The sequence below is a fragment of the Zonotrichia leucophrys genome, chromosome 10 (genome assembly GCF_028769735.1).
Source record: "Zonotrichia leucophrys gambelii isolate GWCS_2022_RI chromosome 10, RI_Zleu_2.0, whole genome shotgun sequence".
Classification (NCBI taxonomy): domain Eukaryota; kingdom Metazoa; phylum Chordata; class Aves; order Passeriformes; family Passerellidae; genus Zonotrichia; species Zonotrichia leucophrys.
In genome coordinates, this window is record NC_088180.1 from 13,783,606 (window position 1) to 13,804,396 (window position 20,791).

The following is a 20,791-nucleotide window of genomic DNA, read 5'->3' on the forward strand; positions in this document are numbered from 1 at the left end:
AAGCAGGTTCAATGCATGGTTTTATTTGTGCTGACTTCCCTGCCCTCTTTCAACACCTCTGCAATACCTGCTTCCTTTCCTGATCCTCATGATCTGTCCCTGAGACAATACCATGAGGAGGAGTTTGTCCTTATCTTGTTATTCTGACAAAGAGAAGATGTTCCCTCAAAAACTGGCGCTTGAGAAATGATGCCTTCACTGATAGTAACCAATTATAGTTGGTTAGTATAATTTACATGCCACGTGACTGGCTCACCTTCATTTATTGCTGATTTCATGATTTCCTCTCCTTTTGGAGCCTCTTCTGTGCAGGCTCTGAAGAGCTGCCTGGAGCCTTGTGTCTCCTCCTGCACAGAACAGTCTGCCATGTCCTGGAAGATCTTCGTCTTCTCCTCCAGCAAGAGCAGGATCTGTTTGTCCTTCTGCTGAAGTTGTTCTGTGGGGGTGAACAGAAAACAGAGATGAAGACAAAATAAAAGCTTTGGCAAGGAAACCTGAGCTATTCCTGAGATATTGGCCCCATCTAGTGGAGCATGACAATATGTGCTGGACTTGGCAGCCCGACAGTGCCCTGGGCAATCTGGCACGGCAGGCTCGGAAAATAAATAATGCAAGGAAGGCAATCTGCAAACCAGGACTGCAGTTATTTGCTGGATGCAGGATTGAAAAAAGTCACACTTCAACCACAAAACCTAATCCAAGAAACTCCCATATATTTTTCCACAGTGGCCCCCCAGCTCTGTTCCAGGCAGATTTTACCTTTCAGTCCTCTCACTTTCGCATCGGACAATTTCTTCTCAACCTCAGACTCACAAGGAACTCCTTCATCTTCATCTCTATCCCTGGACAGGAGACACAGCTCAATTACTAAAGGAACACACCCAGTGCACCCCCTGCCCCACAAGAATGGCTGAGTGCCTTACATGGTGTGCATTGTGTCCTGAATGATCTGTATCCAGCCGTTGCGCTCTTCCTTGGAGCTGGCATGGACTTCCACCATCTCAGGATCCTTCCCAACCATGCTGATCAGGAACAAACCCTTCTCTTCATGAGCCACTTCTCGTACAATCAGCTTCTTCAGAGAGATCACAGTGGATCTCTGGTCCTTCAGATGGAAAGAAATGGGTGAGGAAGGGGACCAGAGCTAGCTCCCAGATTCAAACTAGCGTTGAAAAGGTCTCAATAAACCATAATGCTACATCTCTCAGGTTTGCAAACATTTTCTGAACATATTGGTTAATTAAAAACACAAAATCATTTAAATGGGGTCAAACAAAAGGGATGGGCTTGCTTTCCTCCAGGAGTTATGCAGGAAAAGCAATTTTACTTCATTTCATTTCAAGAAAGAATTAATTTTAAATTGACTTTGTGGTTTTGTACACTGTACCATATTTTGCTCTGATCTCATTTTCTACTGACCACACTCTTCCTGTCATCAATATCACAGCTCCTTACACTTGGTGCAGCTTGCTAGCCTGCTTCACACACAGTGTCTTCACCATCTCTCTCCAGGATAAAGTCTTGTTTCCAAATCCCACAAAACCTCTGTTGCTCTCAGACGCTCACAGCTGACTGCTGTGTCAGAACCTGTGTGTGAGGTGGTGTTCACCGTGTGCTAGGTCTCTGTGTCATCAGCCTGCTGGGTTACAGTGTCCCCAGGCTGCTGTGTCATCTGCACAGGAGCCAGCCCCTTTGTGCATTGTACCACATGCTGCAGCTGGGGTGATCTCGTTCACCAGCAGGACTTGATGCAAACCAGCTTCTCCTGTGTAGGGCACTGAGCCCATGCAGAGGGTTGGTGGAACTGGAATAACAAATTATCAGCTTTCAAAATGCTCAAAGAGTGGAAAGGTCACAGGGTTTAGCCAGTCTAGACCATGCCTGGAAGGTACAGCCCAGCAGACTCCATCAGGCACCAGGTTTTCTTTAGCAGGTCAATGTGCCCAGCCCTTTTTGGGGGCCTGCCCTCAAACCTAATGTTTTTGCTCCTGCACATTACAAATATATTTCTCATTTATTTTCAAGCTGTTGTGTTGAATTTACTGCCCTGGCATTTCACCTCACTGCCCCCTGCAGCAGCTCACAGTGCACTTGGACATTTCTTCCAGCTGAGGTTCATTTTTACAAAGTTTGCATTATCCCCTCACTCTCTCCCAGCCCAGTCACTGCTCCAGTGTGCACAAACTGCAAAGCACAAGTGTTTTCAGTGACAGGCAGGTTTTCAAGGCCAATTAACAGCTGTGCCAAGGCACAGCAGGAAGGGGAGGTGGGGCATGAGGACGTGTTTTCCCATCAAAAAGAATGGAGTCTGCTCAGCAAACAAAAATGTTCTGAGCAAGAAAATTAGGTTGTTTAGCAGGCAATTGCTGGCTTTGCTGCACAACACAACATTATGGGTCTCTCACACAGAAAAGTAAGGAGGAAAAAAGGGCTGAAGCCTTACCAGTGAGGCAAAGACATACTTCTGGTCCTTCTCCTGAAGAAAGACGAGCATGTCAGAGAGGAGAACAGCCTGGACTTCTGCAAAAGAAGAAGCACACCACTGCAGTATAACCACACAATTCACCCCAGAAAAGACTTCTTGCAATAACACCAGTGCTGGTGAGCAGCAGGGCTGGTTCTGCAAATCCTGAAAGCAAGAGCAACCTCCCAGCTGGCAGGAGGAGCAAGGGCAGTTCCTGGAGGTGCCAGATCAGGTTAGCTCTGAACCAGCTTTGCATGAAGCAGGACACATCAGCACCAGGGCATCCTGCAGGATTTGCTCTCACCCATGGGAGCAGGGGTGCTCCTCTCCAGCCACATGCTCACTACCAGTTAAGACATGGGCATAACAGTGAAAGCCAGAAACATTTATTCAATAGAAGCTCTGTTTTCTCAAACAATCAATATTTCAGCCCTCAAGCAAAATATCTGCACGGGAAGTTTTGGATTTTATGGTTCTCTTGATGAGTGGTTTGCAGGGTGTAAATTATCGTGCAATAACAACATTTGTCAGCTGCAGTTTCTTTCCCAGGAAATACTGACTTCAGGAGCCACCAGTAATTCTGCTCTCAGACAAACACAGCTCTGAGGGGAGCCTGCATGAGACACAGGACCTGGCTTTCTTTCACGGGAGAAGGAAACACAACCTCAAGCCAACAGAGGATTTTAAATCAGTCTTTTCCCAGAGTACACGTAGAGCCTTCCAAGTCTCCTAATAACAGATCATAAAGCTGCACAGCAACTACCCAGTGTAATGCCCCACCCAGACCCCTCAGTACAAAGAGGTTTTGTGTAATGTACTTGGGAAATCTTGTGACAGAGAGGAAGCAAACCAGAAACTTAAATCATCCCATGGGTAAATCCTTCCAGTCTGTTTTGGGAAGACAGAATCCATTCCAGATAAAAGAACTACTAACTTTAAGCAAAGCTGCAAAACTAAATCCAGGCTCTGGGAGATTTGCAGAAGGTGGCATTTGACTGCCTTTTTCTCTGTTCCATGCACTTTGCAAGAGTGGAAATGCTAAAACTCTTAAACAAAAGTTCTTCCTATAATTTTTGGTGCTGCATTTCAAATACCACAAAATAACCTGAAGATATGAACGATCTACTCTCTCCCTTTTTCTGCAGCCTGCCTGCAGAACCTGCCTTCCCTGGGAGTCTGCACTATGGACATGTTTGTGCATTTCTATGATTAAGAAATGCAAATGGAGCCTGTGCTTATCACGATTTCACAACAGCAGCAGAACTTGCTTCATCCACCATCTGAAGGCAGTAGCAGTCTTGGGTGCCTAGAAATCATCTGTAAACTTCCTGCTTCCAAAACCTCAAAATAAATCATACCCCATACAGAATTCCACGTTATCATCACCTCCCTGCACAGGCCCCATTCATGCCCACAGACCATATTTAATCAGCTTATGCTGCAGGGAGGAAGGGAAGCCCAGCCTTCCTGCCAGGCCTGAGGCACAGCTCTGTCTGCTCTTACTGCTACTGTGGTCCTAGCTGAAAGTTTCCTTGGGAGATTTAGCTTTTAACTCACTGGAGGACTTCAGTCCACAGCACCTTAAAAAAACTACTTCCACCTGATAACAAACAAAAAGCAACTCAGGAAAACACTGACCCAACAAGAGGCAGCTGCAGGGACACCATAGCCTCTCCTGAACAGTTTGTGTCAACAGCTTAAGAGGTTCAAGAGCAACAAATCCCTGGGACATCTCCCTGGATCCCAGTGCAACTGGGATGGTACTGCTGCAGACATGCCACAGCCCTCAGAGGGAAGGAAAGGCCCAGAAAGTTGAGGCTGGGTTCCAGATTTAGCCAGCACAACTCCTGGAACCGTGGCACAGGCATGGAGATCTGACTCCATGCTCTGGGCAACTGCAGCCCCATCGTGTCCTCCTGGCCCAGAGCATCCCTCAGCAAGTCAGTGACACACTGAGGTGTCACTGCCACCCGGGCCCTCAGCAGGCACGCAGTCACCAGGAGGAAAAGCAGCTCTCTACCACCCCAGAACACACACGAGGAATTGGAAATGCAATGGGGAGTGGGGGTACAGCAGGGGAAAGCTGGTGTCACAATCTATCAAGGCAGAAGAATAAATCAAGGGTGGAGGCACCAGTCTGAGGATTAATCTTACATCCAGAGAGGGTGAGCTGCATCCTTCCTCAGCAGAAGGCAGGAGAGTCTTACCTTTTAACCGGCCAGCTGAGTTCTTTAGTGAAACAGGCCCATCTCGGATGAGTTTCCGATGCGTCAAGTCCTCTCTTGCAAACATCTGGCCACTCTTCATCCTCATGATGGACTTGCTGTCCGTCCGGTTGTAAATCTCCCCAAGACGCTTTTTCTTTTCATACTTGCTGACTTTGCTGTTGACTGCAGCAATCACATCTTTAACAAGGTTTAACGACTGAGTCAAGTCTTCATGTTCCACTTCATTTTCTTTAAAAAAGAAACAGAAACATCTCGATTTGACTTTGTGCAATCTAACTTCCCACTTTTACTTCCTTCCTTCCTCTTCTCCCAAGTTCCCACATTATGACTTTTAATACTTAAATGAGACATTTTTCCCCCTTAAAGAGAGCTTCACAAAACCCTTTACATATACATGGTTGAGACTGGAGAATATTCCAATACACTTTGCATATAAGACAGTAGAGATGAAATGCACAAATTAACTACATATTTTAGCTAATACCTAAAAAAGCAAGCTAGGAGACTTTGGAGTCTAGGCATGTTGCTCCATAATTAGCTACAGACAGACTTTTAACAACTAAATCAAGGTCCTAAACAACTAATCCTAAGTGGAAGTATTGAATTCAGTTATCTCTTTGCAGTGATTTGAGACAACAAGGACTGGATTAGCTGGTAAAAAAATCTGCTTCAGCTGTAAAGGATTAAAACTTCACACTGGACAAACAAATATGTGCTTAGAATAGAGGAGCTGGTCCCTACCTTTGGTGTACTGCAGTATCCTTTGCAAAAGGACCGGGTACTTTGTGATTCTCTGTGTAACCAACAAGATACATTCAGGAATCCCAAGGCGCCTCACCAGGGAGCTGCTCATTTTTTTCTAAGGAACAAAGAAGAAAATTTCAGTTCTGCAGCAAAACACTCCCCCCGAGTGCAGAAAGGACACGTCTTTTCCATTGGGTACATCTGTCCTTCCAGGTCCTACCTTGACAAATGCCTGAAAGCGCTTGTCCTTGGTGTAAAGATCTTTGAAGTAATTGACAGCCTCGTTGTGGTGCCCGCAGAATTTGCCGTACGTTTTCTTCATCCGCTCAGCGTTCTCCCCAGAGAACTGCAGAGAAAAGGACACTCAGCTCCAGCCTACACTCAACTCCTGGGGTGACATCCCAGCAGTGCCTGCCAGGCTCTCAGAAGAACTTGGGGAAATCAAATTAGTCCAAAGCATGCTCGACCATGCAAGCAGATCTCTAGAGAGTAAAGAGCTGATTTGGGGACTTCACTGAGTCACTACAGCAAAATTTGCAACTCTACTCCCATGGCTTAAAAGCCAGCCACAAAAAGAGTCAAAACAGACAAAAAGAAGATAGAAACCGTGGATAAAGAAAAGTAAAATGATCCATTCTGAGTTAAACACCAGGTCAGTAATGCAGCCAAGAAACACACTGGGCATATTTAGCTGTGAGCTCCTGCCTACACTCCAGTCTGTGGTCAAACTGTTTTGTGCCTGTCAGTGAATGCTTCTCTTTCCCACAAAATGAAGTAAATTAATTTTCAACAGTAGACCTTCCTCTGAAAGAGCAAAAAGTGCTTCAAAAAGCAGAGGTGGAGATTTTTATGTGTGAAAAGTAAAGGTGCCATCAGCTGTGCTTATCTGACAGGCAGAAACAGGAGGGAAGGAAAAGCATCTGGCTTCCAGCTGTGCTCTCAGAACTGCAAACATTTTCCAGCACTTACTTGATTCACTAGGATGTCACCTATCCTCCTGATAACAAAGTTCTTTTCACTTTTGTCTGCCAGTGACTCCTTCTTCCTTTCCAGAATCCGCTGGAAAAACTGACTGTGGATGTGCAGCAAGTTTTCCAGGCAGGGAAAGAGCTTGTCCACTGCCTGCTGCTCAAACTGCAGTTCCTTCAGCATGGCTGCACTGTACACATCGTTCATGATCTTCAGGGTGCGGACGTGGTGCATTTCTGTCTGCATTAGCTCTGCATGGGATGAGGACAAGAGTTCATGGATTAGAGCACAAGGAAAAGCTGCCATTAGAAAGCTTTGCCATAACTGGGCTTCTCTAAGTTGTGTCAAAAAAATTTCATGTCAGGAATTGTAACATTAGTCAATAGTTTCATGTGTGAGAGAAACAGAGGGGGAGAGGCATCCCAGCAGAGAGCTTTGGATGTTGCTGCTGGGGTCTCAACCTTCAGCCCTGGTATCTTCTCCTTCCTAACACCTCACTGCCAGCCTCCACACATCCCCCTTTCTTCATACAGGATGGCTCCTGAATCCCTCAGGAAAAGACTTCGTAGCTAGCTGCTTGTGGTAGAACCCAGTTTGAAAGTCAACACCGACAAATGAGGAGAGGCAATTTCTGGGGCTTTGATGGCTTCTGGATATGTGAAATGCAGAAAGACACCTTTCACAGAATAATTACATTCCTAGGAGCTTCAAGAATTAAAGTTTGGCTTTTGAGGAAACCAAAGCAGTGTTCCTATCAGGGAGCTGTTTACAGTGAGTAAAAAGTGAAGATGTCTCACCATAAATCACATCTTGCCGTTTCACAACATCCTTGTGTTGCTGCTGTAGGAACTTGCTGTCCACTGCTTGGCTCCAGGACTCTGCCTCCAGCTGCTTGGAATCTAATTCCAGGTCTCCCATGAGCTGTCCTTCATTCATGTCTGCACCTTCACAAAGCAATAGAAGTGCCATTAAAATGTGGGTAATTTGTCTCCTTTGAGATTCCTGCCTAATTATTTACGTTTAGGCTTTGTCAGTCACACCACGGATATCACACACATTCTCCTTTACTGACACAAATGATCATATACCACATAAAGAGTAGTTATGAAAAACACTTTTAAAGGTTATTTCCTAGTTTCCTGTTCACCATTTTCACATGGACCAAATTCTAGCTCAGATAATGTATTCCTAATCTGCTGTGAAACGACATTGCAGTTAAATAAAAAACCACAAGAGAAGAGGAAATGTTTGTCCCTGAGCTAAATTCCAAGTAACTCAACTGTAACTGAAACCTTCTAAATGTTTTTCCATAATTCAATGAGCTAAAGAAATTACTATGTGGGGCTTTGTTTTAGTTTATCAAACTAATATTCTGAGATTAAAATAAATGCACTTTAATTGTCCATTATAAAAGAAGACAATTGCTGAAAATGGATTTTCTATTTCTGGAAAGCAGCACTGAGACCTTCCTTCTCCTATAAATGCCATGGAGATCCCTTACCTTCATCAACCAGCGACTCCATGGATTCATTAACCCGGCTGATTTTATGTAAAGAGTCTGTTGACTGCGACAGGAATTTCCAAGTGTGTATTAAGCTGTCATCGTTCCCAACTCTGCAGAAAAACAGAACACACAATATTGTTTATGACAAAAACCCAGCCAAATGTACTTTCAGATAAGCAGAATAAATGCATTTAAAATATGAATTGAAAAACAAAGCCAGCACTGCACGGTTATGTACAGAAATGTGCTTTTATGTGTTGTTTACTAACTACCCACTGGAGCCTGAGAAGCTGTAAGTGCTACAGTTGTGAGTGACGGTGCTTTCCATAAAGAACCACTCCTGAGCTTTTATAGTTGGGACAACTCCATTCCAGTCACGTCCCATCCTCATTGCCCTTGGAGCAAACAGTGCGAAAAAACACCACACCAAAGGCTCTACAAGAATCCTTATCACTAGCCCTGGGAAAGATCAGAAAATGGATTGAAGTTAAATTCCCTATGAATAGCCAGGACATCCAAATTGCCCAGAATAAGCCAGTTCCTGCCCCACATGCAGAACTGCCCAATATGCAAGTACGGTAGGAACCATAAATTAGATTTTCTTCTATGTTTTTTGTAATGAATCATGTATAATGCAGTCTAAAAACAGGAAGACTGCAGCTCTGTGCCTTCACCCTCTTGTTATGGACACAAAAGTTAATATTATACCTGACCTGCAAATGTGTGCTTGCACAGCATGCTGCCCAATTCCCAAGGTAAGGGAATTCCTTCCTAGGAGCCCAGAGCATCCCTGGGAAGTGGCTTTGAATCTGCCGGGCAAACTCAGCTGTGCCTCTGAACTCCTGCCATGACTAAACTAACTCACATAAGATTGTGCAGAAGACAACTGATGGTATTATACAGAACATAGCTATTTCTCTGTTTGTGATCCCGTTTGTACCTTTAATGCAAGTCACAGCACGTGAACTTATTTTTAGTGAAACTGAAATTCTGTCTTTACATCAGCGGCATCAGATAACACGCACACTTATGGTCAGGTGTGCAGGGAGGAGCCTTACCCTGCAATGTTCTGTATGGAGACACTTTTGGAGAGCGCAGAGGGCTGCTGCGACCTCCTGTTGCAGAAGCTGGAGGTGACGGAGCTCTCGTCGGGCGCGAGGATCGCGGAGCGCGGGCGCTCCTTGGGCTGCGAGCCTGCAGCGGGAGGGAGGGACAACAGTCGGCCCATGCAAACACCTTAACCACTGCTCACTGGCATGGGGACGACTTAAAAGGATCCACACTCGGAAATTCACTGCCTTTTCTTTCTAGAATCACCCCCAGGGGGTGTCAGCAGTTAGGAGCAGCCATAGGAAGGGAAGCTCATTGACCCCTGAGCAGAACTCACTGCACTGTGCTTGAATTACCCAGGTGGGATCTGCAACTCCAGAGACTGAATAACTGTTTTGATAATTAACCCTATGTCACAATCCACCCTGTTGCCTTTTTATTTCCCTGGGCACACAGTCATATAACCTTTGACCTCGATGTTTCTGATCAAACTCTTTGAGATGGGTTTCTTTTATCAATAGGTACCACAGAGAAATGATAATCCTGATTTCATTATACCATCACATACCTCTAGATAATTTGTTCATATTAATTCTAGATTTTTCCCTCTTCAGATGCATTTCTGCTATCTGGAGCAACACCTCTGAACTTCATAATAAATACCACAGTGATTACAACTGTATTATACAGTGTGGCTCCATACAAGCTATCATTTGTCTGATCAAAGCTTATAACTTAAACTTACCAAATCATGGCCCTAACAAAACCAGTCTGGGCCATTTCACACCTATTCTTCAGCCTTGGTGACAGTGGGTCACTCTGCAGTGCAGTGTTTATCTCAGCAAAGTCAAGAACAGTTTGTCAGCATTCCTCCTACTCAAAATTATAATTTCTCTTTTGCCTATCTCAAAGCCCAAGACTATTTAAACAAAAGATAATTGTGTTTTAAATTCTCTTCACTTAATATTCATAGCTGGATTCTTTCCCATGTCAGACACCCATGGACACAGGCTGCATCTTCCAAATTGTGTGGCCTTAACAGGTATAGGCATTCGGCAAGCTACGACACGTGATTTTTCTAAATCTAAGATGATTTTACATTTCCTTAGAGCTACACAGACACTGCAGAAGGGGATGAATTCTGTACAACTTCTGTACAACTTCTGAAATCTCAAATATTGCTTAGCATGCACAGAGGATGCTCTCATTCCTGCTCTGTTAAAACCTTATTTTTCATAATGTCAAGTATCAGTTGTCAGAACAGTTAAGAACAGCAGACACAGACCACTCCCAAAGCAGAGGGAAAGAAATTATCTTACTTTTGTTTCTCATGGTTACTGTGGGTAATGAAGAGGTATCATGTGCCTGCAGCATCCCTCTCTGTGGCTGAAAGAAAAATGAAATTCACTTTAATTTCTTCATCCCTTCTCCCAGAAGGTTGTGACATGTAACTAAAACAAAAAAAGCTATTTTTTTTCCTGAAGCCTCTCAGTGTACATGTATTTTTAAATATATTTTTATTTTCTCTGAATGAAGTGAGCAAAATAACAGATGGACAAATGTGCAGCAAATATGAAAATGTGAAAGTGATGACAATACTGAAGAGAACTGAAATCATAATTGCACAAACATGGCTTAGCTTGGAGAAGCGGGTTCCTTGCATTTGGGGCAAGCAATGAAATCTGTGTGTTCCTCATATAAACAGTATATTTAAGTTTTCATTATGTGAAAGCTTCAGCACTGGGGCTGAAGTTCTTTACAACAAACTGGAAACTTTGTGACATGCGGCAGAAAGTGTTTTTTATATACATATATATATATATTCTGTAGAGTAGGTGAAATCCCTTACCTTCATTTTGACCTTTGCACAAGAAGCAAAACTCTCCTTACAGCCTTTATGAACAATTGCATTACAGTCTGTCAAAAAAAAAAACAAACAAAAAACTCCAATTAATTAAACAAAACCCCACAGAAAATAGGTCAGTTTTTGCTGTTTGTAATCTGAAATGTTAACTTACACAACTGAGAATTGTAACTTTTAGGCATCATTGTGGTTTGCATGACTAGCTGAGAGAGAAGCTGTTTTCCAGGAAAATTAGCATTTTGTTAATAACATTTCCTCAGATAATTTAACAGGAAGTTCTGTTTAAGAATCAGTGCAAGGTTGAATTGTCAGGGGTCTTAGATTAAAGAAAAAAAAAGGAAAAAAAAAACCCTGATGGCATTATCCCTCTGAAAGTAAAGTGGAAAGCACAAGCAGGAGACAGAAACAGAAACCAATTGTAGGGCCAGTAATTCTTTGAAAAGATAAATACTGTTCTCATCAAGACAAGGACTATGAGATCAAAAAGACAGAAGGAGGATGGAGAAATTAATTTACATAAATTTAGACACCATGGTTAAGATCTATGGCACAGAATCCAAGTGCTGCTGTACTGCAGGGTTACCAGAAAAGGTAACAGGAGCAGCATCTGTCAGGAATCCTTGAGGCTGGGACTTCCTGCTGGAAACTGAACTTTTGGTCCAAAAGCATCACATTCACCAATGCAAAGACCATCATGCTTTAAATTTGCTGCATGTATGCCACAGCAAAAGCTGAGTGGCTTGGCTTTTTGGTTTGCTTTTTTGTTTTTTTGAATACCCTGAATCTGCTCATGACTTCTGCCAGCAGATTTCTGGGAATCAAATTTTTAAAGATGATTAAAACTCCCTTTTTTTTTTTTCCAATAAGAATTGAGAAATGGGTTTCAGGCTTTAACTCTTTTGGCAGATGAAAGATCACAGCTCAAGAGGAGATTCAGTAGCTTAGAAAAAAACATTTCCACTTATTCATGACAACACTAACACAGATAATGAGCTGTATTTTACAAATAAGTATGAAGTTCTGAATTATTTCTTGAAGTAGAAAAAACGAAAAAATTCTATGTCCAGAATGACAAAATATGCTCACACTTGTAGCATCTCTTACATTTGGGATGACTCAACAAAAGCCAGTAATTCTGACATTTTGACAGATATGAGTGTAAGGTCATTGGGTGCTGCTATTCTGACAATGTCTCACAATTTCCTGTGTACAAGAAGACAGAACAAAGCAACCTGAAAAACTCTTGCAAAAACCCACAAGTGATGTAAACTTGACGACCAAACAAGAAAGAGGAACAGAACCTGCTCCTCTGGTGCATGAACAGAGGCACTGAGACAATTCAGAATCATGAAATTCACACTCAAGCCTTGAAAGCCTGAAGACAGCTCTTTAGTGTGCACCATTTGGCAAAAAAAAGGAATTTTTCATGTTATTTCATGTTAAAAAAATCTGGTTGTAGGGACTTTATTCCTCCAATTCAACTCTTCAGCAAGAGAGAAGTTCCTCTAACTCCTGTGTGTCACTAGTATTAATAACTACAACCCCCAAAACCTTATTTTCTGCATCACTGATCAAAAAAAAAAGTAAAAAAGACAAAGCAGAATGCTACTAAAAATCAGGGTCTTTTGCTTGCCCATTTGTTTCAGAGCATGCACAATCTTTCAGCATAGAGTAGATGTTTCAGGAAGCTGGGGGAGCATAACTGAAAAGCTGAGACATTGATTTAAAATACCCAGTGCTTTAAAAGGCATTAAAAGTCATCCATAGGTGAGACAGAGCAGTGCTGGTACCACCAGCCAACATCAGCACAGGAGGATCAGAGCCTCTGCTGCTGCTCATCCATCATTTCCAAAGCATCTGAGGCTGATTTTTAGATGCAATGAGAGAAGGAACCACTCACTGATGTGAGCTCTCAACATAGGCCTTCACCATTTTTTTATGACATTAATTTCCTGGCCAATGCAGAAAACATGAAACAATTTTGCATCGTGTCTTGAAAACAAGGAAAGAACATCTGTGCTAAAACATGCAATACTGGTGGGTTATTTTATCTCATTAGCATTAAACTGGGATATATTTGGTGTTCTACGCGGCTTCAGGAGCTGTTAACAAAGTCAAGAGGGGAAAGGGAGAGGATGCATTTGAGAGTTTGTAATTGTTGATGTTTTACATTTCCCATCAGGCTGACACAGAGTGTGTCTCAGACAAACAACTCTGCTGAAATCTCTTCCAGGAAACTCAGAAGTGCCATTTGGGATTCAGCTGGCTGTTCCTCCTCCTGCTCACATCCACCAGCAGCAAGGGAAGGCTCCAGCCTGGGAGCAGCTCCCGCACTCGCTTTGACTCATTTCTAAACTAGTGGAGTAAAAAACTACTAATACTGAGGAGAGGAAAGCCTTTTTCACTGAGCTATAGTGGGGAAAAAATAGGTTTTGTCTGCATGTTCTATAGCTTTGGGTTGCTGCATGAAGCAGCATTGTGGTGTTGACCACACAAAAACCACTGACCTTATCGAGCTGCAGGCAGGGGAAACTGTCTGATAAGAAATGAGAACAAAATCCCTAATCTATGAGAAACCCTCAGTGAGGTTCCCACTCTGCCTGTCCTGTGCTGCACGTTCTTCACATGCACACAGGTACCTGTCATTTGACCTGTGATGCAATTTCTTGTTCAAAGGGAGCAGAGGGTCAGCATTTCCTTTTTGTACCATGTGGTTCCCACTGTGGGCTCACTGAAGCAGTATTTCAGAGAACTAAGGTAATACACCACACACAGGAGGGACTTTTTTTCCCCCACTACACATAGAAGCCATGATCCAAGCCTGCTGTCCCTGTCCTTTGTCCATCTTATCAAAGGACCTCAGCTCCAAGCCACTATATGCAGCTGAAATAAGCAACGTTCTCCTGGCTGATAGAGCCCAACAAGGGGTAGAAAACCCCATGGCCTGTGTGATGGCCGAGCTCAGGCTTAGGAAAGAGGTTTTTAGGACACCTCCATGCAGCCATGACTCATTTCAGTCCAGTTTCCACAGGGCAACACACCGCTCCATGAATCATTATCTCCAAAGCCTCCCTCCCACCTCACATCCTCAAGCAAAAGGAAAATAAAGTGTAAGGTTTGCATTTTCCATGCCAGATTCAATGAAGAATAAAAGGAATGGGGGGAACCCCCCCTGACTTACTTGCACAGTAGTACGAATCCTTATTGAAAGGCTTCATACAGTGGTAACAGGTTGCTTGGGCTACAACAGAGGTTGCAGTGAAGAGATGTCCATTCAACAGCTTCTTATCTTTTTCCTTCTCCTTGGAATCTTTGTCCTTCTCTTTAGTCTTCTCTTTATCTTTCTCTTTTTCCTGCCGAGACAGAGTGACCCAGAGCCTCGTCACTGGCAGAGGTCTGTCCCCCAGTTACAGATTGCTCAGTGTTTGCCTTCGGCACAGTGAGGGTATTGATCGAGGTGCACCTGAACAATGGCCATGTGTCTGCACAGCTCTCCCTGAAAAAAGCCCCTGGGGAAGTGGATTTACATACCACTGACTCACACAGGTGTCTCACCACTGCACACGACACCAAGTCTGTTCTGAAGGCACTTAGTTCCTTCTACCTTTGTTTCATACTTGCTTGGCTTAATGACTTTACCCCTCTTCAGCACTTTAAATAAATTTTGTTAAATATAAATACCACGTGCAGTGTGTATCAGACTTTCAACACAGCTAATTTTTAAGACCAAACCATAAGGCTCGTGATTTTCAACTGCATTTCTAATGGAGAACACAAGCTCTTCCTCAGTGCCTCCACAGCCTTACTGCCAAAATATTTCCACCTCTGTTTTCCTTCCAACTAGCAACTTTTTCAACAGTTACATGCAACCCCAAGTAACTCTGTGAAGCTTTTTGGCAAATGGATCTTCTACAAACTCTCGACCTATGGCACCAAACAAAGGCTGGGGAACAACAGCAACACCATAAAAGAGCCTCTCATCTTCCACAGGCCACGACTCAACCTCTAGGCTACTCAGCTTTGGAAAGATGACAAGCACAGACAGCTTCTCCAACTTTGAGGAGAGTTTTTGCTTCTTTTCTGTCTCTACTTTAGAAAGAAAATACTAAATATTAAAAATCTGAAACATTTTCCCCTGCAGCCTTTCATGAATTTGGAATTCTTCCAAACAAATTTTAAAGGAAACTCCACAGAAAAATGCTGAATTTGAATTACAACAACTCCTTGTCTTTCCATGTACCAACTCCCAAAATGTTTATGACACGAGTCAGCTCCAGGTCTGTACTTTTGACTGTTGCTGCAGATTTCCTGGCATCTGAAGGAGAATCTTTACCAGAAACTGGTAAAGGCTTGTGTCAGCTTATCTTTGCATTTTGTTATTCATTTTGTTATCTTTGCACTTTGTTATTTGTTACTGTCCCAGCCTGAATATCAGGGAGCTGCAGAGCTGCCCACGTGAGCAACTGCCATGAAGTGGCTTAAAGAGGGATGGAGCTCTGCAGGCACTGCAGGGAAACTGCTGAGCCCTGGATGACACACTCACACCATCAGGAACAGCCTAAGGACTCCTCTCCCACCACATCCCAGGCAAAATGCCAGTGCCTGAGTCTCTCTCTGCAAAGTGTCAAACAGAAAGTCTATTAACTGGCCCCAAACACTGTTTTGTTCTGCAAATAAGCAAAACTAGGAGTATTACCATATGGAATAATCCTGTCTGAAGCAGAAAAGCTGCCAGAAAAGAAGTCTGCATTGCGTCACATCTCCGCCTCCTCTGAGCCATCAGCTTGGCTCACACCACCCCACAGGAACCTCCACAGCCCCATTTTCCACCCACTGACCTGACCATCTTTAACCATATCCAGCCTGGGAGGGTTCAGGAACTTAAACTCTGCAATTTAGGTCTGGGCTGATGGTACCAAGTTGATGCCTGGAGTTTTGCTCTACTTCCAAGCCTTGTGAAGCTCCAGGAGAAAAGATCACTCTAAGCTCAAGCCAAATCTTTTGACTCTCATGCTGAAAGGAGATTTCCCATCCTATAATTTAAATCTACCTGAAGTTCACTGCAAAGCCCAGCAATTCTGAAGTCTAATTTTAATTTCATATAAAGCCTCAGGAAAAACAGGAAATTGGTGCACCACTTTCAAAAAGGAAACAGCAAACTCCACACAAGGGTTGCCAGCCACTCCTCTTAAGGACAAAGTCTCACAATGACATTTTTTTCAGCTTTTTCTTTTTTCCTGCAGCAGTTACTGGAACTTTATTTAAAGAAGGATTGTAGCAACAAGACTATATTTGTGCTGTTGGAGCTGCCAGTGAGATTTGGAGCCCGGCTTCGTGGCTGAAGCGATGTGCCAGAGCAGCCACTGCAGCAGAGGATCCCACTCCCCAGGAACCACGCAGCTCTTACCTCCCAGTGCTTCAGGCCCACCAGCTTCACTGTTATCTGAGGTACTTCTGAGAATCTATTCCACTTTATGGACATCCTTGCCCTGGGCAGGAGCTGCTCCGCAGCAGGAGCTGCTCCCCGCTAGCCCATGGCGATGCCGGAGGCTGCGGCAGGGCCAGGGACAGGAGCAGTTGTGCAAAAAGGAGGAGGGGCAGGACCATTGCTGACTTCCTTAAAGATGATTTTAGCTATTTTGTGTTGCTTTCATCTTGCCCTACCTTAGCTTCCACTGCTAAAAAAATATAAAACTAAAAACCACACCCATACAGGTAGAAAAGGATGTGAGTAATGTTTTACGAGTCAATATAAGACCACCTTTTTGAAAGGTAGAGCAGAATAAATCAAACACTCTGTGATGTTTGGGCTACAGAAAAAGTGAATTTTCACATACCTCAGTGTTGCTATGTAGTACTTCAGCAAACAAAGCACTGCAGAAGTTGCCCAGACAGAGAGGTTTTGTGTGTTTGAGCTCCTCCTGCTCTGCAGGTCACATATATTCCCTGTCTCTTAATCCTTTCAAACACTTGCAACTCCTACCATACACTCTGAAATGCTGCTGCTGGCACAGCACTGCCTTATTACTGTGCAAGGCAACGAAAACCAGAAATTACTCATGCTAATTGTTGTAATTTCTCAGAAAGTCTTGACCAAAATGAAAAAAAAAAAAGAGGGTTTTTTCCTGAACTGACAAAGATAGAGCATGTTTAAGACTTTGCAAATGTGAATCGGGGCACTCTGCTAAAGGCAAGAGATTCACTGATAACCCAAAATAACATGCCAGGCAAGGGTAAATTCATGTCAACTTCTATCAGTATCCCCTCCAGTTAGTGCTCTAAATACCCCTTTCTTTTAAACTTTTTTTTTTACATAACTCTCTTTATTTTCCAAAAGACTCAGATGTGCTTTATTCTACTCAATTTCATCTGAGAAAACTGCATTTCTGAAGGTCAGGAGATAAGTTAAACCAAGCTGGAAAGACATTGAAGCCTCCCTCCCTCCCGGCAGCCCAGAAACCAACTTCCTGTGTCAAAGTTCTCCTTTCAAGGTTTCTTTTGTAGCTTCTGTTTAACTCTTACAGGTTTTTCTCATTTATAATGTTTCTGAGAAATCAGTGTTCCAACGAATTTTTTTGTCAAATTATTTAAATGTACTGGTGGAGCCTTAAAAATGTACATAATGCAAACATTCCACCATGAGCAGACAAGAAATTGTAACTTGAATGATATTTTGTCTTTTACTTAATAAAAGTATGAGAGTTGATATGAGCTGCACTTTTTGTAGTGTCTGTTAGGGCTGGGATTTTGGAGCAACTCTTTATCAACATTTTCAGATACAATCATGAAATTAGTGAAATCAAACTGCACTGAGCAAGTGTCTAAAAGCACTGCAGTTATATTTTCTGTCCCAAGCAGATCTCTTACTTCTCTCTTCAGTTTTGCTTTAGAGATTACTCACATTAGGTGCAAGAACCTGTTAATGAACTTCCATTCCCACTCACAGTCTGTGCAAAATGCTCCTGGACTTCTCACTGGTGTTTGCACAGAGGTTTCTATGTAAACAGATTTAATTTTTCAACACTGCACTTTGCAGCAGAGAAGAGCATTGTCCTAAAGCTGCTCAGAAGTAGCTCTGAGCCACTTGTGGCTATCCTGAAAGACAGATCCATAACAAGAATTTGTGTGTCATCACACCTCTCAAGGGCCTGCCAACAGTATTTACCAACACATTAACCACGCATCACCTAACAAGACAGCAAAGTGCTCTGAGCTTCTGTCAGACAGATGAATCGAGGTGAGATTCAAGTAAAAGATCCAAACCAAGCCAAGAAAATCTCCAAATATATATTAATCTTCAAGGGACAATCTAAAGCAACAACAGCCCATTTGTGTGAATGATTTAGCATTAATGTAATAATTTCTGTAATCAATAGTGTTCCCAGGAAATTCAGCTGTAATCAATACTGTTCCCAGGAAATTCAGGGCTTAACTTTCAGCAAATTAAATTTCACAGTTTCAAGGATGGATAAAAGGGAAAAATATAAATATTGGCCATCACTAAAATCATTGTTTGAGCAACTTCTCCTGTAGTGCACAGGAACTTTGTGGCAAAAGTAAAAAAATTATGAGAAGGCAAAACAGCCTTCGGCAACCAGTCCCTTCTTACAGCTCCTGTCCTTGTTTTATTAAAGGTTCTCAGGTTCTGTAAAAATTAAACTCATTAATCTCTACAAAGCCTAACTCATGCCAGGGCAAAATTTATTCTCTCTGGGGAAATAAGTGAAAACATAGAATCATAAAGGCTGGAAGAGACCTTTAAGATCATCCAGTCCAACTGTTGACCCAGCATTGTCACTGTAACCCAAATCTAGGACCCAGCACTTGGCCTTATTGAGCCTCACTAAGTTGTCCTTGGGCTCAGTTTTGGGGTGCTAAGATTTCCCATGGAGCCAGTTCCTATCACCGCACAGACACTCCTATCCTTTAAATAAAACTAAAAGGAAGGGAGGGAGTAAGTAAAAAAAAAGAAATTCAGGCAAAGACTTATACACAGAACCCATCTCTGCTGCCTGTGAGCATTCCACAAATCACAAGTAGCACTTACTTTGCTCTTCTTGCTGCTGGACATTTTATTCCTGAGGTAGCTGAAGGTGCGGCTGACTTTTGTTACACCTTTACCAGCAGAGACACTGCTGCTCTCTTCAGATATGCTAAAATAAAAAAAAAAAAGATAAAAGTTGTTTTGGTTTTTTTTCTCCTTCCCAAAGCATCTATTAAATGGAGAGATTATTTTTAAAGGACAAATGCATTTATTAGCCAATGCAGTCCAGGTGCTTCATGGTGTTTTATCAGAGAAGGAAAAGTAAAGACAAAATGCCAATCCACTCATTTTAAGATAAATGTCAAGGAATCCTCATATCTGTTTTGAAGCAGGCCATGCCATAGCACCCTCTGCTGCTCCCCTGTCAAATAACCAGGAGTCATTAATGCTTTAAAGAACCAATTCCTTCCAGAGAAAGGCATCTAATGAACTATAAAAAGGCAGTGAATGCCTTTAACAGAAACCACACTGTCTGCAAAGCCTCCCCTGAGAAATGAGAACACCAATATTAAGTAATAACCACAATGGTTATGTATATTAATTTAGGAATTTTTAGGATCACAGATAACTTTTGCCAGCCTTTGTATGCACAAGCTTATGACTTCTTCAGCTCTGATAGAAGAATAAGGAAACTATTATTGCATTAAATGACATAGTCTGTCAATATTAAGTACAACACAAACCAAAAGCAGAACACAAATACTAATTAAATCAAGGAGAAAAAGACAGCAGAGGTGAAGAGCCTCGAGTCACAAAATAAAGCCAAAGTGGCTGTCAGTGGCACAGAAACCAGATACCCAGTGCCACAAACATCCTTCCTCCAGGAAAGCACCTTGAAAGCCACCAGGAAGATTTTCTCCACTGTGCAACTTGCAAGGATGGAAAGGAACATACAAAAACATGGCCTTTGTTATAGAGACACAGAGAGAATTAGCCACAGGCAGAAAGAACTACTTTTAGTGTAACATAAAACTCAGGGTAAACCAATACCCTGCAATAATGCATAATCAACAAATAAATTTTTAATGCATAATCTGATGTTATTAGCTATGAATAAACAGCCTTGTAAAGATATGAGACTTAGAATAGACTTTCATATTCTGTGGTCTAAAACATTCTTCAGCCTTTAGAGACACAGGATTAATTTTCACAACTTCTGCTTTCAGCTGAAGTGCCCTGGTGCCTGGAAGGCTTTGGGGTGCCCAGGGCAGAGCCCAGTGCAGGAGTGGCCCCAGCAGAGGCAGGGTGTCCCCAGGACACGGCAATATTGTACTGTAGAAACTGCAGTACTATATATATTGCAGTACTGTATTGTAAATCCTGCAATACTGTACTGTATATACTGCAATACTGTAAATACTGCAATACTGTACTGTATATTCTGCAGTACTGTAGTGTATATACTGCAGTACTGTACTGTATATACTGCAATATTGTACTGTATATACTGCAATACTGCACTGTATATACTGAAATATTGTACTTTCTATACTGCAATACTGTAGTGTATATACTGCAATGCTGCACTGCATATACTGCAATACTGTAAATACTGCAATACTGTACTGTATATACTGCAATATTGTACTGTATATACTGCAATACTGCACTGTATATACTGCAGTACTGTACTGTAAATTCTGCAATTACTGCACTGTATATAATGCAATACTGCACTGTATATACTGCAATATTGTACTTTATATACCGCAATACTGTAGTGTATATACTGCAACACTGCACTGTTTATTCTGCAATACTGTACTGTATATACTGTGTATGTACTGCAATACTGCACTTTATATACTGCAATACTGCATTGTATATACTGTGCATATTCTGCAATACTGTACCTCTGCACAGAGGAGCCCATGGAGCCGCCCAACGACTGTGTACCTGCAAAAGATGGGAAAGGAGGGGAGTA

General features: G+C 42.5%; 1 protein-coding gene across 3 annotated transcripts in view; it reads right to left on the minus strand.

Moving 5' to 3' along the window:
• AKAP13 (A-kinase anchoring protein 13) overlaps nucleotides 1–20,791 on the minus strand; it is a 73,430-nt gene that overhangs the window by 14,158 nt on the left and 38,481 nt on the right. For all 3 annotated transcript variants that reach the window (XM_064722718.1, XM_064722717.1, XM_064722716.1), the window contains 16 exons: nucleotides 20,721–20,763; nucleotides 18,871–18,976; nucleotides 14,005–14,176; nucleotides 10,809–10,876; nucleotides 10,279–10,345; nucleotides 8,968–9,103; nucleotides 7,907–8,019; nucleotides 7,203–7,349; nucleotides 6,406–6,656; nucleotides 5,657–5,782; nucleotides 5,434–5,551; nucleotides 4,672–4,920; nucleotides 2,444–2,520; nucleotides 924–1,105; nucleotides 760–842; nucleotides 257–436 (listed from right to left, as the gene is read on the minus strand). In XM_064722718.1, the coding sequence (XP_064578788.1) occupies nucleotides 257–436; nucleotides 760–842; nucleotides 924–1,105; nucleotides 2,444–2,520; nucleotides 4,672–4,920; nucleotides 5,434–5,551; nucleotides 5,657–5,782; nucleotides 6,406–6,656; nucleotides 7,203–7,349; nucleotides 7,907–8,019; nucleotides 8,968–9,103; nucleotides 10,279–10,345; nucleotides 10,809–10,876; nucleotides 14,005–14,176; nucleotides 18,871–18,976; nucleotides 20,721–20,763 (2,118 nt within the window). The remainder of the gene's footprint in view (nucleotides 1–256; nucleotides 437–759; nucleotides 843–923; nucleotides 1,106–2,443; nucleotides 2,521–4,671; nucleotides 4,921–5,433; nucleotides 5,552–5,656; nucleotides 5,783–6,405; nucleotides 6,657–7,202; nucleotides 7,350–7,906; nucleotides 8,020–8,967; nucleotides 9,104–10,278; nucleotides 10,346–10,808; nucleotides 10,877–14,004; nucleotides 14,177–18,870; nucleotides 18,977–20,720; nucleotides 20,764–20,791) is intronic.